This window comes from Cinclus cinclus, chromosome 1 (assembly GCF_963662255.1).
Source record: "Cinclus cinclus chromosome 1, bCinCin1.1, whole genome shotgun sequence".
In the NCBI taxonomy this organism is placed as follows: domain Eukaryota; kingdom Metazoa; phylum Chordata; class Aves; order Passeriformes; family Cinclidae; genus Cinclus; species Cinclus cinclus.
The window spans coordinates 37,515,134-37,535,491 of NC_085046.1; the positions used below are offsets into that span (position 1 = coordinate 37,515,134).

Genomic DNA, 20,358 nt, shown 5'->3' on the forward strand with positions numbered 1-20,358 from the left:
ACATTTTTTTATTGCTAATAAAACTCAGACAGTTTTGTAGCCTTATAAAATATATCTCTGTATATGTATGTATGACTGATGCTGAAACTTGTCAGTGTAACTTACAGTTAATTAGCCATAAACATTTCAGACAGTTCAGTAACTCAGCATGTTAGGACTACTGTAATACCTGTTGCCATTAAGTACTGCTTTTTCTTTTCCAAGATGGGCAGGTCAAAAATACTTGAGTGAACAACAGATCTATGTTGGTTTCATTACTTTAAACTGTGATCTATTTTAATACCCATTTATTTTCCCTCCTTTTTCTGACTGAGATGAAGGGTTGGTTTGTAGAATAGCTATTTAAGTTATTCTATGCTATCACGTCTATCTCCAGATAACGGTTGTCTTGCTCAGACCAGACAGAAGGAATTTACAGTTTAGTGTTGCTTCCCTAGGACATGCAGGGTTGTTAGTCTGGGCAAGTGGGATTTTAGTGACTGAAGTTAAAAAGCACTCATAAAATAATCTGACAAGAGACCAATTCTGCAGACTGTCCTGATGCAGAATTCCCAGATCTCATTTCTTTGCTGGTCCGAGGCTGTGTAAACTACAAGAGAAAGCACTGGAGTTGTACCACTGTGGTGCTAGTGTAAAGAAGAAGCATCAAGCTCCTGCTGCTAGAATTTATAACATATGCATGTAGTCAGAGTCTGTAAATAATAGTATAAACATGTGCATACATCTCGTCAGGATTCAAGTCTTTGTTTGCCTTAATCTGTCCCTTATTGATAAAATCCTTTTCTGAACTAAAGTATCTTTTGTCTTTCCAGTGAGGTACTGTCATGCTTTTCTTCTGTTCTAGATACCTTTCTTACAGCTAGTTTTTCTTCATTTTTAATTCCCTGGAGAAATACTTTCTGGACACCCATTCCTACTATGACACTATTAGGAGATTACCGGGTCATATCACTTACAGAATGGCCAGCAAAACTTGCCCGTGTTTCCCTTTATGACAAGAAGGGGAAAAATCCCCACCCAGCTTTTACTACAAACTGTGATGTTGTTCATGTAGTTAATCCTCACATCCATTATGGTTTCTGGTCTTCTCTTTCATTTGCTTCCTTATATTTTTATTTTTAAAATATTAGGAATATTGGATTAATCATGACTTCTAAGGTCATAAAAACAGTTTTGAGCATCTTTAGAAAGCAGTCTGTGTATTCTGAACTTCGTACAAGCTGGGTGTAATGATGCTACAATTCTGACAAGGGCCTGTGGACACTATCCTATTAAAAAATTAATAATGATATGTCAGAAATTGGTCTATTAATCTTAGCTTTGTATCTTCAAAGCTTAGAGCTTTTATCAACAAGCATTTTACAGTGATAAAATTACTTAAACCTTTTAAAGTTTAATCATATCTGCTTATGGTTCTGCTGAAACTAATTATGCCATCAGTTGCTGACATCAGTACATTTGCCAGTTAGACTCTAAAGCTAGTTTCACATGTATAGTAATATTGATTATACATTTTAGAAATATACATTTGATTATACATTTTAAAATCTGACATGACTTACAATAGTTCTGTAGATATGTGCACACTATTTTTGAAGAGAAATGTATTTTAGGAGTGCTGGTTGTCGTAGCACTTTCTGGAAGGATTACAGGAACAGTTTTTATAGTAATGGAGTTTTTTATTAGTATCATTGTATTTTTTTTTCTTTTTTTGTTCTTTAATATTCAGTAGTTTGTCGTTGTGGTAGAATTGGGATTGCACCTTCTCTAATCTGGCCAGGTTTTCGTATTACAAGTTTTGTTTCTGTGCTTTTTAATTAAAATCAGTAGTGTCTCAAAAATGCTAAATCAGAAATTAAAGTAGAGGCTAAAAAGGAGAGGAGTAGCATGAAGTAAGGAAAAATGTCTTAAAGTTCTCAATATGCGATAAGTGTTCCAGAAATCATTCGTATAAAATATCTTCATAGTAATATTTTTATTTTAGTTCATTAGGAATGAGAAATAGTGCAGGATTAACACAGCTTTACTCTTGTACCTTTATTATAGTGAAAGGAGTCAGCTCTGCTAAAATCAGTAAAATGCTCAGACAACAGAGTGTAGTGCAGTTGTGCCTTTGGTCAAGATTCCTTACTTCTTGTTAAAAGCATCAAACATCAGCAAGTTCACTGGAGCTAAAGTCACAGACTACAGACTTGATTCTAACCTGAGTTTGGAAATCAGATTTTCTCACTTGGAAAGCTTTTTCCTGCATATGGAATTGTTGCCACAGTATTTTTGGATTACGTTATGATCCCTACAGTACATGAAGGAAGGTTTATGCATCTCTATTTGGAAAACTTCTGTTTTTCTTTTCATTTGTATGTTTATGTAGTCAGATAGATTTAAAGATTTTTCAGTAGCATGAGGTTTTATCTAAATCAAGACTTAGCACTGTGAAGCCTTTTGCTTGTGTAATAGTAAACTGCTCCCATGTCTTATGTATGAATATACTGTTCATGCAGCTTAACTGCTTTCCAAAGTGATCTTATTACAGAGGCTGTATGAAACCACTTAAATTTCTATTTGAGTAAGATTTTTGGTATCAAGATACGGAGATTCTTTTGTTAGCATTGCTGTGGATGGTATCAAGAAGGCAGAATGCCATCACATGCTGTCCTTCCCTGTTAATACTTCAGGACTGGCTTCTATACAGGTGTAATAGCTTACAGCATATGTCGTGCAGTGTACCAGTCCTTCAATTTTCCTCACCCAGAGGGCATCACCTTAAATAGCAACCTTTCTTACCCAACATGTCAAGATTGAGAAACTCGCTGCATATCACAATTACAGTTCAGACACGGAATTGAATTGCTGTCCTTGAAAACAGCAGGCATCTTGTTACCTCTTAAGTAGCAAATCTTAGCATGACCTTTGGATTGAGAGAAGTGTAACCATTCTTGGCTGACATAGTTGCTCAACAAATAAATGTATTGTTTTGCTTGGCTCCTGAAGTTGCTGGTTGAAAATCTGTAAACCTTTATGTCCAATCCTGGCATATTTTAATAAACATCTGTGCCTACAATGAATTGTGACCTGTACAGCTTTAGTTGTAATATTTTCATTATTCAAAGAAGTTGCAGCCTTAAGGAGGAGCAAATAAGTGGTAAATTGGTTCAAAATTCAACAAAACTGAGCATTTTTCCCTCTCCCCCTTTTTTTTTCCCTGAGAGGTTCATCACAGAATCTGGAAATATTTAGCATGTTGAGTATGATGGTAAAATATGGAGTGCTTTTTCTTGCAAGAAATATCCTTGTCATTTATCCATGTTTTAGTAAGTAGGCGAGAATATTTCTTTTCCTCCAGTATGAACCTAACCATCAACTGATCAATTTCTTGCTCAGTCACAATTTATTTAGCATTGAAATACATACTAGCGACTGCATTTTAAAGTATCTTCTAAGTACTATATCCTTTGGTATAGGGTATTGATTCATCTGGCTTTTATGGGTAGAGAGACATGCAGTTTAGAAAATTGGATGTGGTAAAAATAGTTTATTGTCATGTAGTCCTTTGTTTTATTTCTTTTCCTTTTAATAATGTTAGGAAATTCTGTAACATCTTCACGTCTCTCTTAGCTTTAGAGAACTGTTTCATGAAGGAAACAACACTCAGTCCCTTTTGGCTTGGTACAATAGTAAATATGTGTCTGTGAGAATTAATAATGTTTGAAATCCGCAATGTACTTTCATGCTTCTGAATTTAGGAGTAGATTAACCTTTGCACCATTACTGGAAGGCAACTGTGTTTGTTCTTTTCTGTTAGTAAAATTGTGGGATTTCTTTATTTTTAATATGTGTGTGTGCGTGTATATATATACATATATGAGAGAGAAGAGTCAAATGATTTCTCTAAGACCCAACAAAGTGTCAGATCTGACATTGCAAATTAAATGTCTTATGTGTGCAGCCCAAGGCTTCGATTACTAGCAAGGGCCTCACCCCCTGCCATCATCCCCATTGTCCAATATGTAGTAAACCATAATGTCATCAGTTTAAATATAAACTGGATATAGATAATGATTTTAATTTAGAGGGTTTTCCCCTCTTTGACGTTGTTGAAGATAACTGTTATTGAGGCAGAAAAATCCAAAGAAACAGATGCCAGAAAGCACCCTGAAAAAAGAGTTTTGTTGCCAGAGGCTGCGTATTCTCGCGGTGGATCCTCTGTGGTCAGCAAAGGAAATGAGGCACGTCCTCTCATATGGCACATTCTGAGGGCAGCTCAGTGGGGATATGAAGCGAGTGCCAGAGCACGTGCAGAGAAAGGGCTGCTTGCACACTGGAGGTCTCTATCCATGCAAGGCTCTCTGGGATGCTGTCCGATGATTTAATTGTAACTTTGAATGCTGTGACATGTGAACAAGCTACGTGTCAGCTGTTCTACAGAAACTGTTTATGAATGAGCTCTCAGCATGAATGCAAGGTAAATTAAGGTTGCAACAAAAGAAATGTAAGGTGTATAAATTAATTTTAGTTTGGGACACCACAGACTAGGAGAAAGAACATGGACAGCTTGCTGAGGAGCAATTGATGGACAGCATAGTATTAATATGTTCATGTTGTTTGTATAAAAATAATAATGAATTAAACATCTCTTTGTCTTAGATGTTTGCGAGAGCAATGATGTATTTTGAACATTGGTAGTGCCATATGATCAGTTTCTATGTCTTGAAGCAGAAAGGTGGTTTGTCCGTGTCTGCTCAATCACAGAATAGCTCAATAAAGGGCATTTTAGTGCTCTTGGGATTAGAAGTTTTGGGTTGAACTAGAACAGATGGAGAAAGTGAGAGACCATTTTGTTTTCAGAATGTAAGGAACGTGGCTTAGGATTTAGGAGGAAGAATGTAAAGTTTTTGATCTAAGACTGAAGTCATTGAAGTTGTCAATCATTTCTTGACATGCTTCATACTCATTCTAATGCCATGAAATACTATTTTTACTACTATATATAAAACAAAGGAGTGATCTCTGACTCTATAATAAAGTGTGTTCTCTAACTTCAAAAAAGTCTGAAAAAGCAAAGTAACTCATAAACCACAAAACTGAAGTTTCCGTGCAAGCTAGGTTTTCTGTTTGAATTTGTGATAGTATAAATTTCAAAATCATGGCAGAATTTTGTAATATACAGAAGAAATATTTTAACCATTCCCTTCTAAAAGCTGTCATTTGTTAGGAATCTTTAAACAGGCTAACTGTTTTAAAACAACATTTTTGTTGTGCTTGAATTTCACTAATTAAAAAATGGGATGACTTTGTGTTACTACAGTGATGTTTTGCTTGGTTAAGCAGACTGCTTGTACTTTTATAAGAAAGTTATGATATTTATTGAAGGAATTCTGTATGCTGGAGGTAAAAACATCTCAATGAGTAGAAAAAGCAACTAAAGATCAAATTGCTCCCCCACTAGAGAAATAACTTTGTGTATTTGTGGGGTATACAGCAACTCTGTATGTAGGGTATATACACCCAGCTGTGGCAGAGATCAGGTATTCAAGAACTTGGAAACATCAGCCTGGAAATGACTAGAAATCCTTACTGGCGAAGTTGATCTCTTTGGAGTTAAAACTCTGGCAGAATGCCTATAATATCTTTATGAGTGACCTGGAGAATATGACAGAGTGCACTCTAAGGTTTTCAGAAGGCACCAAGTTTGGTGCAAGCAGTTGGTACATGCATGGGCATTTTATATTATATATGCCAATATACCTGAATGCTTATTTGGATAAGCTATTTGCTTTGCCTGTATTTATATGCATAGAAGAAAATCTAAGCATCTGGAAGAGTATTTTTATCTTTTTAATGATCTCATCAGGTCTTAATGAATGATTATTACCTCTGCCTACAAATCTTGCCCACGTATGTCCTAATTATTTCAGAATGTGAATGATAAAGGCTGGAGTTTCTGGTTCAGGCCAGTTCTTCTACTGCTGTTGGTTCACTTATTCATTATAGCCATAAAATCAATTCATGGTGGCATAAGGGGAATTTTGATAGTGGCTGTGAGACTCCTTAATATGCAAGACTGTGTTTGGACTGTAGCATTATAGAAAGAATTAAACTGCTCATTTTTACAATATATATGTCAATACATCTGAATGCTTATTTTGATAAGTCATTTTCTTTACCTGTATTTATATGCAAAATGGGTAGCAGTCATTTTTAACAAGATATGTGTAGGTCAGGTCTGAACCTTTGGCTTGTGACTTGAGTACCTGTCTCAGGAATTTGAGTGGTGTGTTATTGTGTTATTATTTCTTTTTTAGTGTAGGGAATAAAAGGAATAACAATCTGCTCTGTGCACAAAATCTTGTGAAGCAGAAGGCAAGAAGAAAATACTGAGGATGTATTGATTTGTTTTTCTTTTCCTTCCTCCTTCTAAATGTTCATGTTTTTGTGCTGAAGTAGCCTATAAGAAAAGCCTTGGGCATAGTTTATAGGGAAGGTGGCATTTGCAGTCCTGCTTATGGCATCATTATCTGGCAAGTCTTTAGGAACTCTAAACTCCTACAGGTTCCTTTAGGAGCTCTGTATCCTATTCTGCATACTTAAATTTCTTCAGAGGTCAAGATATGGGTTCTCATGCAGATGCTGGTGTAAGGGAAAAGAGCCCCCATTGCCATCGGTGGCAGAGATCAGGTATTCAAAGACTTGGCTGGGAAGCATCAGCCTGGGAATATACAGAAATCCTTAACAACCAGGTTGCTCTCCCTGGAGGAACAACTGTGGCAGGGTGCCTGTAATGTCTTTATTGGTGACCTGGAGGATGTGGCAGAGAGCACTGAGAAGTTTTCAGACGACAAGCAGTTTGTACACACAGGGGCAAGGCTGTGGCTCAGAGGGATCTGGCCAGGCTATGGGAGAGGTTTGACAGGGAACACATGAAATTCACCAAGGCCAAATGAACACCATGTATGTGGGGAGGACTTGCCCCTTGCTCAGATGCATACTGGGGATCATCTCTGCTCAGAAGGATGTGGGGGCCTTGACAGACAGCAGGCTCAGTGCGAGGCAGCAGCCAAGGCTGGGCTTCCTCCTGGGAGATATTAGCAGAAGCATAGTTCATAGAGACATGAAAGAGATTTATCTGCCTTTACTCAGCTCGCATTAGACTGCGCCTGGGATAGCATTTTACCCAATTTTGTCCCCTCAAAAAAAAGTAAAAAGAAGGCAGATATTAGAGCAAGTCCAGCAGCAGGTCCCCAGTTTGACCAGGGAGCTGGAGCACTTCCCTTTGGGGCAACCTGAAATCAGCCCCCCAATATGTAGGAGGTTGTGAAGTCCTGGGTGGGCTTATTCTGGGCAATTTTCCTTTGAGTTGGGGAGTTTTGCCCTGCCAGTACAATATACATTAAGAAGCTAAGTATTCTGGAGAACAAGAACTATGAGTCATATAGTAGGAGGGGAAATAGAAGCAGGGTATATGAGATATTTAGTAATTGTATAAGTGAGCAAAGAAGCTGAGAATCCTGACCTATGTAAAAAGTGTGATTTTCTAGGTGGTTGCTCATGGCATTTGTTCCATATTGGTGGCTCATTTTTTCAGAAAATATTTGGTTTTTACTTCTACATGTTCTTGTACAATTTCATGAAACATTATAGATCTGCTTTCAATGAGAAATTCTAACAATTATATTTTGTTACTGTTGATTGATGTAGAAATTTTCATAAAGTTGAAATAAACAGATTGAAAAACAGTCCTGATAATATCTTTATTTTCTTTTAAGAATTCAGAAAGAACTTGCAGAAATTACATTAGACCCTCCTCCGAACTGTAGGTAAGTTCACCTGAATTTTATTAATTTGGAATATGGAAGTGAAATGTTTGGAGCTGTGGAAATTGCATAGAGTTCTGAAATAAATTTTAGATGTTCCTTTGTGCTGATTATTTCGTAATTTTGGAATAAGAACTGATAGATAATATGTTGCCTACATATAAGTAATTGACATGACATACTTTCTGGTAACCAAAGCAGTGGCATAAATGGATGAACTCTGTGATGCCTTAACAGATATAGAACAAATCACCCTTCATTTCAGATATTAAATTATAGTATTTTGTTTGATTCTGTAAAATATAATCTTGGTAGCAGTTGCTTGGTATATTTGATTCCTTTCTTTTGCAAGTTGTTAACATACTGTGAATATAATTGAGAAAATGTTACAGACACAAACTGTTAGTAATTTTCTGATTGTGTCTGTGGCAATCAATTGTGATATTTGATGGACACTTCCTGAATGATAGTATAGCATCGTATAGACTTTCCGATAATGGCTGTGTGCTTGTTTGATTTGGGTTTTTTATTTTGTTGTGGTTTGCTTTGCTTTACTTTGCTTTGGTTGGGGAGGAGTTGTGGGGTTTTTTGTCAGGTATGTTTACTTCTGGTTTGTTTAAAATTGTCTTTGAAATGAATGATGAGGTAGACCTTGAAGCCCTCACTGTCTGGTGGCTGGTTCTGTATACAGTTGTTTTCAGATGGCTGTCTCGGGCTTCTTGTCTGTCAGCTTGTGACATATGGTCAGTGTTGGAGCTGGGCCAGGGCTGCACATTCCTGTTTAAAAGAGACTCTGCTACTGCACCTCTTGTGGTGAGAGGTTGGGCTCAGTGCAGAATAGCAGCTTCCACCCAGTCCTGCCAACCCGTTTCAACTGATGTGGTTAGTAGGTTTCGTTCTGTTAATGCACTAAAAATAAAGATTGATAGAAATAGCTGATTGTATGCAGCTTTTATAATGAATCCCAGTGTGTTTCAGTATTGAATTAACTAAGCAACTGGTAGTAAAAATGGCAGTCAGCTTTATTGTTTTGGTCTCTTGACAAAAGTATGTGGAAGAAAATACTCTAACAAGATTTGATGTGGTTGTGCTGGTTCTCAGCATATAAGTCAAGTGGCTACATACCAAAGCACTGCTTAGTCAAGTAGCCTTGCAATAATAACATTCGAAGAGTATTTCAGTCAATTAGGACAAACAGTTTTTTGCTGGATAAAACATTTTAATAGCTAAGCTGTTCTGTCATGCTTAGGACTGTGTGTGAGTCTTCAATCACATCAAAGCTGTTTCATGTGGCAGATTTTACTTCGGTGTTGATGACTGATGCCTATTAGTGAATTGATTTGCTGAGATGAATATGAAACTTCAGTCTGTTGTAGAAGAATGCTTAAGTCTTTGAACTGAGAGTAAAAGGCTTACAGGTTTTTACAGCAGTGTAATTTTTTTGTAGTTTTCTGAAGCCTTCTCTTTATAAAAAAGCAGTTGTTTCAGTATACCAGATACTATTATATTTGGTTTTTTTATTGTTTTTTTTTTTCCTAACAAGTGTCAAGCATTGGCTGTCTTAGTGGAAAGCCCTTTGGTGACTTGCAGTCTACAAAAAAAAAACCAAGTTGAACTGGAGGTTTCCTGGGTTTGCTGAATTATTTACACTAATGATAAAATAGCAGTAAAGTGCACTCCATGATGCTGTTTTGCAAAATCACAAAATTACATCTAACTTCATGTGTCTGCTGCTTTATCACAGTTCTTAAGATGCAGAATTGCTTCACATTGTGATAGATAGATTGATAGATAACCATTAGTAACATTAATATTAGCAAATATGTTTCTATCATCAATACAGAATCACTTAATTTAGTTTTATGCTTTGTTGAAATAGTCTAAACAGTGTTTTCATTTTAACTTCATCTATTTTCTATTATAGCTAGATGTTACAAAACAAATATATCAGCCAGACATGTTTCTTCAGAATAATGAGGAAAGCTGAGCTATCGTACAGTATATATTACCCTAAAGTATTGATACATCCTTTCTTGGTTTTAGTGAAATTTAGGTCATTGTTAAAAGACATGTTAACTTTTTCTGTTAAAAAGTCTGACTGTATTTCATAAAGGTAAGCTCATTCCAGATGTAGGCTACTTGAAAGGTTGAGTTTCCATCTTGCCTCCACTGTATGCACTCTTTCATGTATAAAATCATGACTGGGCAATAGGAATGTGATAAATCTGAAAACTAAATGTCATCAAAGGTGTGGAGAAAATACTATTCAAGAATACAGCTATCTGAAGTAGCTACTTAGGAAGTTCTGATAGGAAGGCTTTTGAGCTGAATTGGAATTTAGGTGGATTATTGCAAGATGATTTGCAAGACTTTTCATTAAGTAAAGCAGCCAAAGCTTCAGGTTTCTCCTTTACGTGAGAAAAGCCCCAAATGGAACAGTATCTGTAGCACAGTAGCATCCTTCAGTCCCATGATGGACTACACAGTCTCTACAAGCTCCAAGGCAGCTGCAGCTTCCACTGCTGCAGCAGCTGTGATCTTAACATTTCCCCTGCCTCATCCCTGTGAAGAGAATAGACTGCATAACCTTCATGTTTGTTTGGAAGACAAAAAAAGTCTTTTTCACAAATGTGCCTTGGAATTGGCAGATTATCACTGCTGGGACTTGCAGCATCTTTCCAAAACTGTGGAAAGCTGTGGGTTTCAATGTTCCTAAAAAAATGTGTCACTTTGGCTTTAAAAGAAGATTTAATACTACCAAAAAATCAGAGTTGCTTGCCTCCCTACTTCTTTTTCTGTAGTTTGGGTACTGGGCGATGGAGAAAGTCCTCTTGGCTCCACAAGCTTTGTCTCCTTGCTTGGGATTGAGAATGTAAAATGTTCTATGTGTAAAAAAGCCAAGCTGGGTGGGGTGGGGTGTGGGAGTTGAGCAGTGTAATCATTGCTATTTTGGAGGAAGGCATGTCATAAAAAAGCCTGTTATACTTCACATTTAACAGAAAGAAGTGGATGGTTTTCAGTATGTGTTGTCCCATCCCTCACCACATTTTACTTTTGCATTGAGCTGAATTTACTCTCAAGGACAGTCCTGAATGCAAAGCAGGTACATGTATGTTCTAAATCTGCAGCACTGTGAAATTTCAGTTTGTCAGGAGATGGTATACCTAAATTGTAGACATTTGCCACTCTTGTCTTTTTTTTCCCTCTCATTGAAATATCAAAGCTTGATTGCTAGAAATGGCACAGATATTATGTTCCTAAGTAGTTCAGAGTATAGCTTTTCTCACAAGTGATAAGATACTCATATTTAAGTGTCATTTTCCTATATTGGCTTGCTGAAAGAGGGGAACAGTTGGAAATACTTGTAACTAAAATAATGCCTTTTCAAACTTCCCCAGATTTTCAGCTGCATTGTGTATAAGACAAAAGATTTCATGGAATTCAGCTTCTTGTATGCTATTTTCCGTCTCACTGGCAAGAGGACAACCTCTGTGTGGCAACTTATACCAATTGCTTATATGGGAAGATAATATTTGGATAGTATTTAATATATTTGTAGCTTCTTTCAATGTGGACTTAGCAGCTGGAAACAAGGAGAGCCAGTATGAAGTGAACAGCTGCTCTCTGTGGACACCACTTGGAGCAACTTCCCCAAATTTTCCTATTAAGTCACTGATATTACCTATCTTTCTCTTCATGTTTTCTTTTGGTGTTCTCTAGTGTACTTTTCACCATTCTTCTATTTTCTGTGTATTTACTACAATTCCTATTACATTTTTTACATTTCATTTCTTTTACCCTTTAGCAATATAAGTAATGCTTGAGGCTCAGAAATACACTGTAAAGGACTATGCAGTTTAGTGGGCAGAATGACTCTCATTCCCAAACAATCAGTTTAAAATCCTATGTGTAGTCTTATCACTTCCATTTGTTTGGAATCATTACATTAATTCCTTGCTTTTTATACTGTCCGCAAAATTGATAAGCAGCCAGCATATGTGATTCTAGTATTTTGCTTTTGAAAACTAATCATACTGATGATACTTGAAACAGTTCGTTTTGGGATGATGTTGAGAAGAGCGAAGTGGAATGGCAAAATTTTCAGTTTGACTTAGGGAGTGAGGTCAGTGTGCCTCATGGACATCTCTTGTATTGTTAATGACTGTATGGAGTCCAACATTTCTGTTTAATACTGTTTTGACTGTTTTTGCTGAAATCTTGAGGCTGGGATCTTCACAACTCAATGGGCTTATGTGCATTCCAACAATTTCAGGTATTGTTCTTGGGGCCATGTTTAAACTCCTTACTAGTGCTACTTTAAAGCTAAAGAGGTGGCACAACTGTCAAGAGCAAAAAGGACAAAAAACAAAAGGGAGCACAATCTCAGGGAAAGACTGGGAGGGAGAAGATGGCCAACCTTGCTCTGAAATGCAGAGGGAGAGAAGTGGAGGGACCTGGAGCAGCAGGTACAGCAAGTATCTACCCTGCAGTTGTGCTCTGTGATTTTGATTGTTTGACTTGGGGAGTCTGTTGCCACAGGCACATGGCTGCAATGCATGTGTTGCTAATGTGTGAGCAGGATGAAGAACTGTAGTAAGAAATGCTTTCTCTGAATATTTTTCTTCACAAACATCTCCAGCCTGAATTTGGGCTGCCTTCCCTTTGTGTTACTCATGGAGCTCACCATCTGCCTGTATAGACTTATTTTGATCTGCTCCTAGTCACCTTCTTGAGAACGTGTGACACAGAACAATAGGTATATTGTCTATACCTTAGCCAGGTCTCTTTAGAATTTATAGCAAATAGCAAAACTTAGTCAAAAAAGATAGAAGTGGTTACTAGGGTGCAGGATTCTGTTGGATGAGAATAGTTGAAAAATTTGAGTAGTCACTGCAACTGCTTTGTGTCTTACTTTTGAGTCCCTTTCTGCTTCAAAAGCAGCAAGAAACATGTCCCAAAGATATGCAAGCTAACAATTATTCTGGGATTGTATTTTATAGTGGCAACCATACTGTATTTTATCACTTGAATTAGATAGCTGATTTTCTTTAACTGGTGCGGTTTTTAGATTTTATTACCTGGGTACCTTGAAGTACCTTGGATGAAAAGTGTTAAGTTACTTTTTGATGTGTAAACTTTTCATTCTTTTAATTATTTTCTTTTAAGGCAGTGCAGAACCATAATTTGTGCTTTAAGATCTGAAGCCTGTAACTATATTGAAACATTTCTTTAAAAATATCTGTTTATTTTCACTGTAAAAGTGATGTTTCAATGTCATATTGTTTACAAAGCATCTGTTTTTTAAAAATAACACAGATGTTTCTTTTCATGGGTCTTCCATGTGTCAAGATGCAGTGGACTTGGAAGGCCCTCTAAAATATAGCTGTTTTTTTAGTGATCTGATATCTTTGAAAATCTCTGTTTGATAATGAAAACTTACTGGAGAACACTGATTTTTTTTTTTTTTCTTGTCATTGAATAAACTGAGTTTTCCATATCTGCTTGATTGCATTATTGCTTGCAGTTGTGGGGTGGTTTTAGGATTGGTTACATGCAATGCTCTAAAGCTTCAGGATGTGTTGTGGCTATTAGTGGCTTGAAAAGTTAGCAACTTTCATGAAGGTAGGAGAGGAAATAAAAGAAAGAAAGGCAGTAAAGAGAACCTGCCACTGGCTGCCTGCCAGGTCTGGCAACTTCAATCAGTGATGACGATGTAAGGCACTGTCTGACAACACCCATTAATACCTCCCAGCTGAACAATACCTCCACATGATTTCTGCCAGTTCTCCCAGTTTTTGAATGATGACAACTTCTCTCCCAGGAGGAAAAGAAAAGAGAAACTAGTGTTAGAGGAGAATAAGAGTACTTTCAGCAAGCACTGTGTGAGTGCAGATTTGGAAGGTCAGGGAGATGCCAGAGCACATCTTATAGCACAGCTTAAGCAGGGAAATGAGATGGGGGCATAAGGAGGGGTCATGAACATCACACATTCCTTGAAGCAGGAAAGGCCAGGAAAATACTCAAAATGCAGCCTGTATTGGACATGGGAGGGTTCCTTGATATTTGCAATGTGCTTACTGTAGAAAATTACCAAATCTCTGGTTTAAATTGTGAGCTGGGGAAGGTGGTGTGAAGCACTGTAACAAGTGTAAAATGAAACACTTTGATGCTTTTTGTGGGGGGAATTCTGAATAGAAAAATTATTTTCCAGTAGTTTCACTTTGAGTTGCAGCTGGTCTTTGTAAGTTGGTCTCCTAGGGTGTACAAGAGCAGTCCCCAATGCTTTCAGCTCCAGAATTTTTCAGACTGCCTCTCACAGACATTTCTTTTGCCTTCTAAATAGCTAAACAAAGGTGTCGGTTTAGGGTGGGAGATTTTTTTTGTTGTTTTTCCTGTGAGTCAGAATTTGATTTATACTATAAAACTGATATTTTATATGCATGTTTTTGTAATCTCCTCAATAAAGCCCTCATAAAATCCACACACACAAAAATCCCTTTCCCCCCCCCCCAACCCCTAAAATAAGTGTGTTAAATAAAAAATCAATGCTTGCAGGCAAGGGAAGCAAAACTACCTTGACTGAGACTTTACATCATTGCCAGGAGACTTTGCAAATACCTGAATGTGTAGGTTTTATGTACAGTTAGCTATTTTTGTGGGCTTTTTCCTTTTTTATTCCCCCCCCAAATGTAGACTAATTTCTAGTATGAAAATTATGTAAGGGTCAATTTCTTTACAGAAATTTGATAGAGGAGAATTATTTCAAAGTGTGACTGTAGTAGGTATTATTGCACTGAATAAGCAGACGCTGCCATTTCATGATAATCATGTAAAAAACATGCTTTTATTAGCAGCTCATTACCCTTTAGTAATTTACTCATTATTGAATAAATGAGGGAAATGGAAGATATTTTGTCTGTTGGTTGGGACTGACAGCATAATGAAGTATTTGTTTTCTTCAGTAAATGGCACAATCTCGTAACTGCCTAACACTGTTGTCTTCAGTAAACCACATTTGAGCAGAATTTGAATTCTGCTCTTCCCTGTAGTACTTAAATTCCCTCCCCTTGGAAATCTATTTAAAAAATCAGTCTTTCTCAGTTCCAATACCACAATTATATGGCTTTTTAAGAGCTATTAAATTTTAGTGTAGTTTATTGGGGGGGAGGTATTGTTTGTTTGTTTGTTTGTTTTGGCTTTTTGTTGTTGCTTGTTTTGTTTTGGGCTTTTTTAGCATAGTCATGGCTGTCTAAGGCAATGCTGTAATTTTTCTTTTGCTCTTGGTGTGTATGGAATATAGATTAATAATTAATAGATTGTACAGATTAACGATTAATAGATTGAATTTATTGAAGTTGTTTTCTAAAATCTCCTGGCAGAAAAACTGCAATTTAGGACTAAAAAGTCATGAACTAGTAACAGAGCATGCTTTGCAATACTTTGGAAACAAACTATGAAATTGATCTGGATGCTGTTTTCTTGGTGAGCAATAAAACTTATTTATGCTGTACTTACACATTTGCAGCTTTGTTACAAGCTTTTTGGGGTATCTAATTGGCTGCAGCTTGAATCATATCATAAACATGTCAAATGTTACTAATTACAATTAAGATATCTACTTGAAGTAATCTTTGTTTTCGTTTTCTCTGACAATTTTTTTTTTTTACTTATTTACATGCCTTTAATTTTTCATTTTAACAGTTCTTGCAGCAGTTTAATTTATTTTTGTTTCAAGGCTGTGGAATTGGATTAAACAGGGTTTTTAAATACTTCCATGTTGGTTGGAAAGAAGCCAGTTACTATGTATTGGCGTAATAGAAACCATGCTTAGCAGTGCCTCACATATGGCAGCTCATGTTTGTGTGGTAAGACATTATGTATTTTAAATATTACCTTTTATGCAATAGTCAAATTTATGCCAGAATCTGAAGTTTCCTCTGATTAGTGTTAACATTCTGGAGGCTTTTTTTTTTTAGGAAGAAATGTGTAGTCAAATACATGATTTGCTGTCTTCTTAGCACAAAAGCCATATTTATGTGGCCTTTATTAATTTGAGATGCATACTGTGCCTAGAGGGGGCTATAGGTGAGTGATAATATGCTTTTGTGACACTTTGTAGCCTTTTAATGTTGTAAATATTGTGGAGGCCGAGATGGTGGTTCTGTAAGTAAGAATGAAATACAAGGCTTTGTGTTCAATTTAGTAGATTGAGTTATATTTCAAGAATAAGCTGTACACAGTTACAGCAATTACTCTTGGAGTAATGACACAGCTGACAATTTAAACCTTAAATTTCTGAAGGTTTTTTCTGGTTTGGGTGTTACTGTTGTACTGGATTTTTTAATTATTTATATCTTATTGTAACTTTTATGGAATTTGGAGCTTAGTATAGCCTCTAAGAATTTTAAAGCTTTTAAAGGCATTTATTCTGGATTATCTTGCTGTAAGGCAGTCTTTTTGTGTAAAATTCAGCTGTGACTTCATAGTAAAATTTCTTTATCAGAAAATAATGTTGCTATGCAGTGGAGAAACAGTGAATAATTCCATTCTTTCAAAATGATTGTTTCATTTTTAGTATACATTGGGTTTTGGGGGAGAAGGGCTTTTTATTTCTGCAAGATTAGCTGATGTTTGATTTAACTTTTGTTTGGGAGGTATTGACAGTAAACACCACTGAATACTCACATCATAAATCTAAAGGAGATTTTTATCCTTTTTATTATAACTTTAAAATTGTCAAAGGAAATTCTTTCTGTGACAGCAGTGCAGTATCTTCTGCATATATCATAATTCTATGGGTAATGTAAAAAACCTATGGTAACAAACTGGATTTTACACTTTAAGGTGTTTTAATTCTAAAGTGGCTTTTATTTTTAAGTGTGTTATTACACTAGTTTATGATTAGTCTGTTTGCACATAAGAAGGCAGTATTCAGAATTTTATACTTCTGAGCTAAATAGATAAATATTTTTTAAAGTTAATTAAAGTAAGCTTTGGATAACTACATGGTGTCAGCTGTATGGTCATTTTAACATAGGATGGAATCCAGAGAGTTTTAAAGTTCTGTACAGTCTCATTATTTGATATTCTAGGTAGCCTAAATGGGATAAATATATGTATTGCCTGCAAAATTAGACATGTTATTAACCCTTGCAGAGAAGATGGATGGAATGTAATGCATTTAATTTTCAGAGAAGTTTAGGACTGAAAAATTAGATGTCTGCCTAGCATGCAATTTCAGATTTGTTGATATAAATAATTGATTGCTAAGCTCATAGCTGTGGCATTTAGGGTTGCAAACCAGGGATTTTTATAAAGCCTTTTAAATTTGGGGCTTGCAGCCAGGGTGAATTTGTAGAAATACTGGTTTCAGAATCACTGCAGTAAATGCAGTGCCAGGTTTTGCAGCAGCATGAAGTAACCGTGGATGGGATTCATTAAATGTTCTAGGTTAAGCTGTTGGCTGGAGTTAACTGGGCTTGAGTGTTCCACAGGAATTTTGAGGAAGAGTCTAGTGTGAAAATTGAACCTTCCCATTATTTCAGATTTTGTTGGAGAGTTTGAAAAGCAGGGCATTCACGACTGAACATTTCTTGGAAGAGTGTCTTTTGATTACAGGAGAAAAGTTAGCCTTGCTCTGTGTTACCTTGGAGTATGTTCCTTTTTCTGCAGCAGGCATCATGGGACACGCTTGGTTTTGCTCATTCAAAATACTTAGTGGGAGTGCACTTGGCACTGCCAAGAAGTGCACTCCTCCCTCATATTGCTGGCTGGGTCAGAAACGCAGCCGTGGTGTCTTGTATCTCCTGCATACAATCTGCCACATTGCCTGCCAAAAACAGTGCCTGGAGTCACTTTGTGCCTTGGGTACAAAGAGCAGGTTCTCTGTCTCCCTTTCTTGAGGTACTTGTATGAGATCTCCTGTAGTTTGGCTCAGAGAAAATACTTGGCTCTAGTGAGGGGTAGAACCCCAACATCCGAGGTGCCCTTCCTCACGATTGGCTGTTTGTTTATTTGTGTTCTGTTACACATAAAATGCGACCTGTCAGTTTATAAAACTATTTCTTGCTTCACTGCTGTGTCTTATTCACAGCAACGTCCTGTTGGTAGCAGCAAGAGTAGTAAAACACTTTGACACACAGTGTGCACATTACAGAAATGAAGTGTCATATCAAAAATGACTGTAAACATTTTCACAGTCACTTGTCATTACAAGTTTAAATGTGGGAAATTTTTAGAGAAGACGACTCCATTTTCTTCCTTCCCTGAATGTCCATGCTGCCTAGAAGGGAAGACATATTTACTTGGTATGGGATTTCAATGGGCTGTTGTAGACACGACTACTTAAAATTCTAGTTGTCTGACATTTCTCAACAATCTGTCAACACAGTGATTAAGTACCAGTGTAAGAGGGCTATTCTGAATTTTGATCCAGCATTAACCAAGTTAATTGGGGGGGGGGGGTTGCTGCCACTTTTTTGTTTGTTGGTAAACTGTAGACTTTGAAGAATAAGGTCAGGTGATCACAATTATCATTGCTATGGAATACTGTCTAGCTTACAGGCATCGCATAATCAACTTGAAAATCTCATTTGTGTCTGGAATTACTGTGGTGTAAATCAGATTATGATTCATGATTTAAAATACATTCAAGTGTAATGGCCTTCTGCATCACAAACCTCCCTAAGTGATATTTAATTAATAATGTATATTAACCATGAGTCTTTGGCCATACATGTGGGGCTTGCATTTTCAGGTAGCTACAAATGCAGCCTCAAAAGCCCACAGTGTGGTGGCTGTAGGATGACGCATTCTGAAGATGTTCTACAACAAACTGCTTGCTCCTTACTGAATACAAATAGCTGAGAGATGACAGCTATCTCAGTTTCAGTAGAATCTTTATGATTTATATTATAATGATAATTTTATTCTGCTGCCAGTACAGAGCACTTTGCAGACTGATATCAAGGTTAATTGTCACTTTGAGAAGAAGTGAAGCACAGTCTGCCAACCTGATGCTGTGCTCAGCTGAGAAAGATAATTGTTATTCAAGTAGTATTTAAATGAGCCCAAATGCTGATAAATACACAACCCAAATACTTTATTTTTTTTCCTCTCATGTTTATTCACTGTGCTAAAGAATGAGGTCATCGCTGTGTATAAATACCACTAATGGATGCTGTAGTAAAAACGTGCTGAGTATTTACAGAACTTAGGAGTGGGTTCCTCCTCCCCCATGTGTGGGTTTAAGGGAAATACTTTAAACTTGAGTTCCTCTTGTCAGCACATCCTAATTCTTCTGTGTTGCTGGTTGCTTGTAGCAGTTTTACTGTTACCTTATATGTGACTGCATAAGCAGTCCTGACCTTACTGGAGCACCTGAGGGGTTTGCAATCTATACCAGGACTTGAGAGACTTCTAAGGGTTATTCTGTGCTCCACATATCTCATGGTGGTTTTAAAGATAACTTTAATTTTTTCCTTCTGGGCTTGGGAAATTGCAAGCAACTCAGCACCCAAAGAAACAGTGCGGAAACATGCAAATATTGCTTAAATTAGAAGATAGGATTTTTTTGTATTCCTGGTAGCTCCACGGCTTTTTAAGGGAGATGATCAGCTGTATGCAACACTGCAGTTCTGTATCCCAGAAAGCAATGGGCTGTCCTGAAAACTGGGACTGACTTTATTCAATTTACATAACCCCTTTCATCCTAGGGTCTTCAAGATTAAGATTTTACTGTGGATTTCAAAAGATTTAAATTGAATAGAATGCATGCGCTTTATTCCACCTGCTACCCCTCAAGAAGATTTGTTTTTTCCTCCTGTGCTGTTTGAAAATTATTGGTTGCAAGAGTTTCTTCTTAGCCTTGAGAACTTTTTAGTTAATTTTGATACAGCGGTAAATAGCAGTTATTTGAATTTAATATTTGAATTACTGTTCTTTTCTGCACTGTCAAACTGACTTTTTCCTAATTCACATGAAAACGTCCAATCTACATTTAGCTATTTGTTTGTTCAGTTTGTTTCTTCACTAATATTCCAGTGAAGTTGGTAGGTTCCATTTGTTTGGGGTTTTTGTAATTATTTAGGATGTTAATTTGATGCAATTTCTGGACTAAATTAATAACTGATGTAACTCTGCTCTACAGACTATATTATAAATATGCCAAGAATTTGCACAAAGCACAGTAAAATGATAGAATTGTTACTTTCAAGACTTTAAGAAGTAAAAATAAACTTGCCTTAGTGTTTTATGTCAAGGGATGGGGTTTTTATCTGTGACAATTCACAAATTCATGGCTAAGGTGGTTGCCTATTGCTACTTTGTAGGACAGTTTAGTGGTTAACTGGCAGGAGACCACTTGTTTGTTAATTCTGTTATTTCATATGCATTATAGTCCGGTGGCTAAGAAATATAAGTGCTTAAATGGCTTGTTTTCAGTCTTAAACACTTCCATACGTTCCTGTAACATTTTTAGAGTCTGTATGGCTTAGTAGCTTTCCACATGACTAATGCAGATTTTAACAAGCAAAATGGAAAAGGGCCA

General features: G+C 36.7%; 1 protein-coding gene across 1 annotated transcript in view; it reads left to right on the forward strand.

The window, feature by feature from the left end:
- The window catches only part of LOC134046015 (ubiquitin-conjugating enzyme E2 E2), a 194,060-nt gene that overhangs the window by 399 nt on the left and 173,303 nt on the right, over positions 1-20,358 (forward strand). The window contains exon 2 of the mRNA XM_062496226.1: positions 7,764-7,814. Coding sequence (XP_062352210.1) covers positions 7,764-7,814 — 51 coding nt within the window. The remainder of the gene's footprint in view (positions 1-7,763; positions 7,815-20,358) is intronic.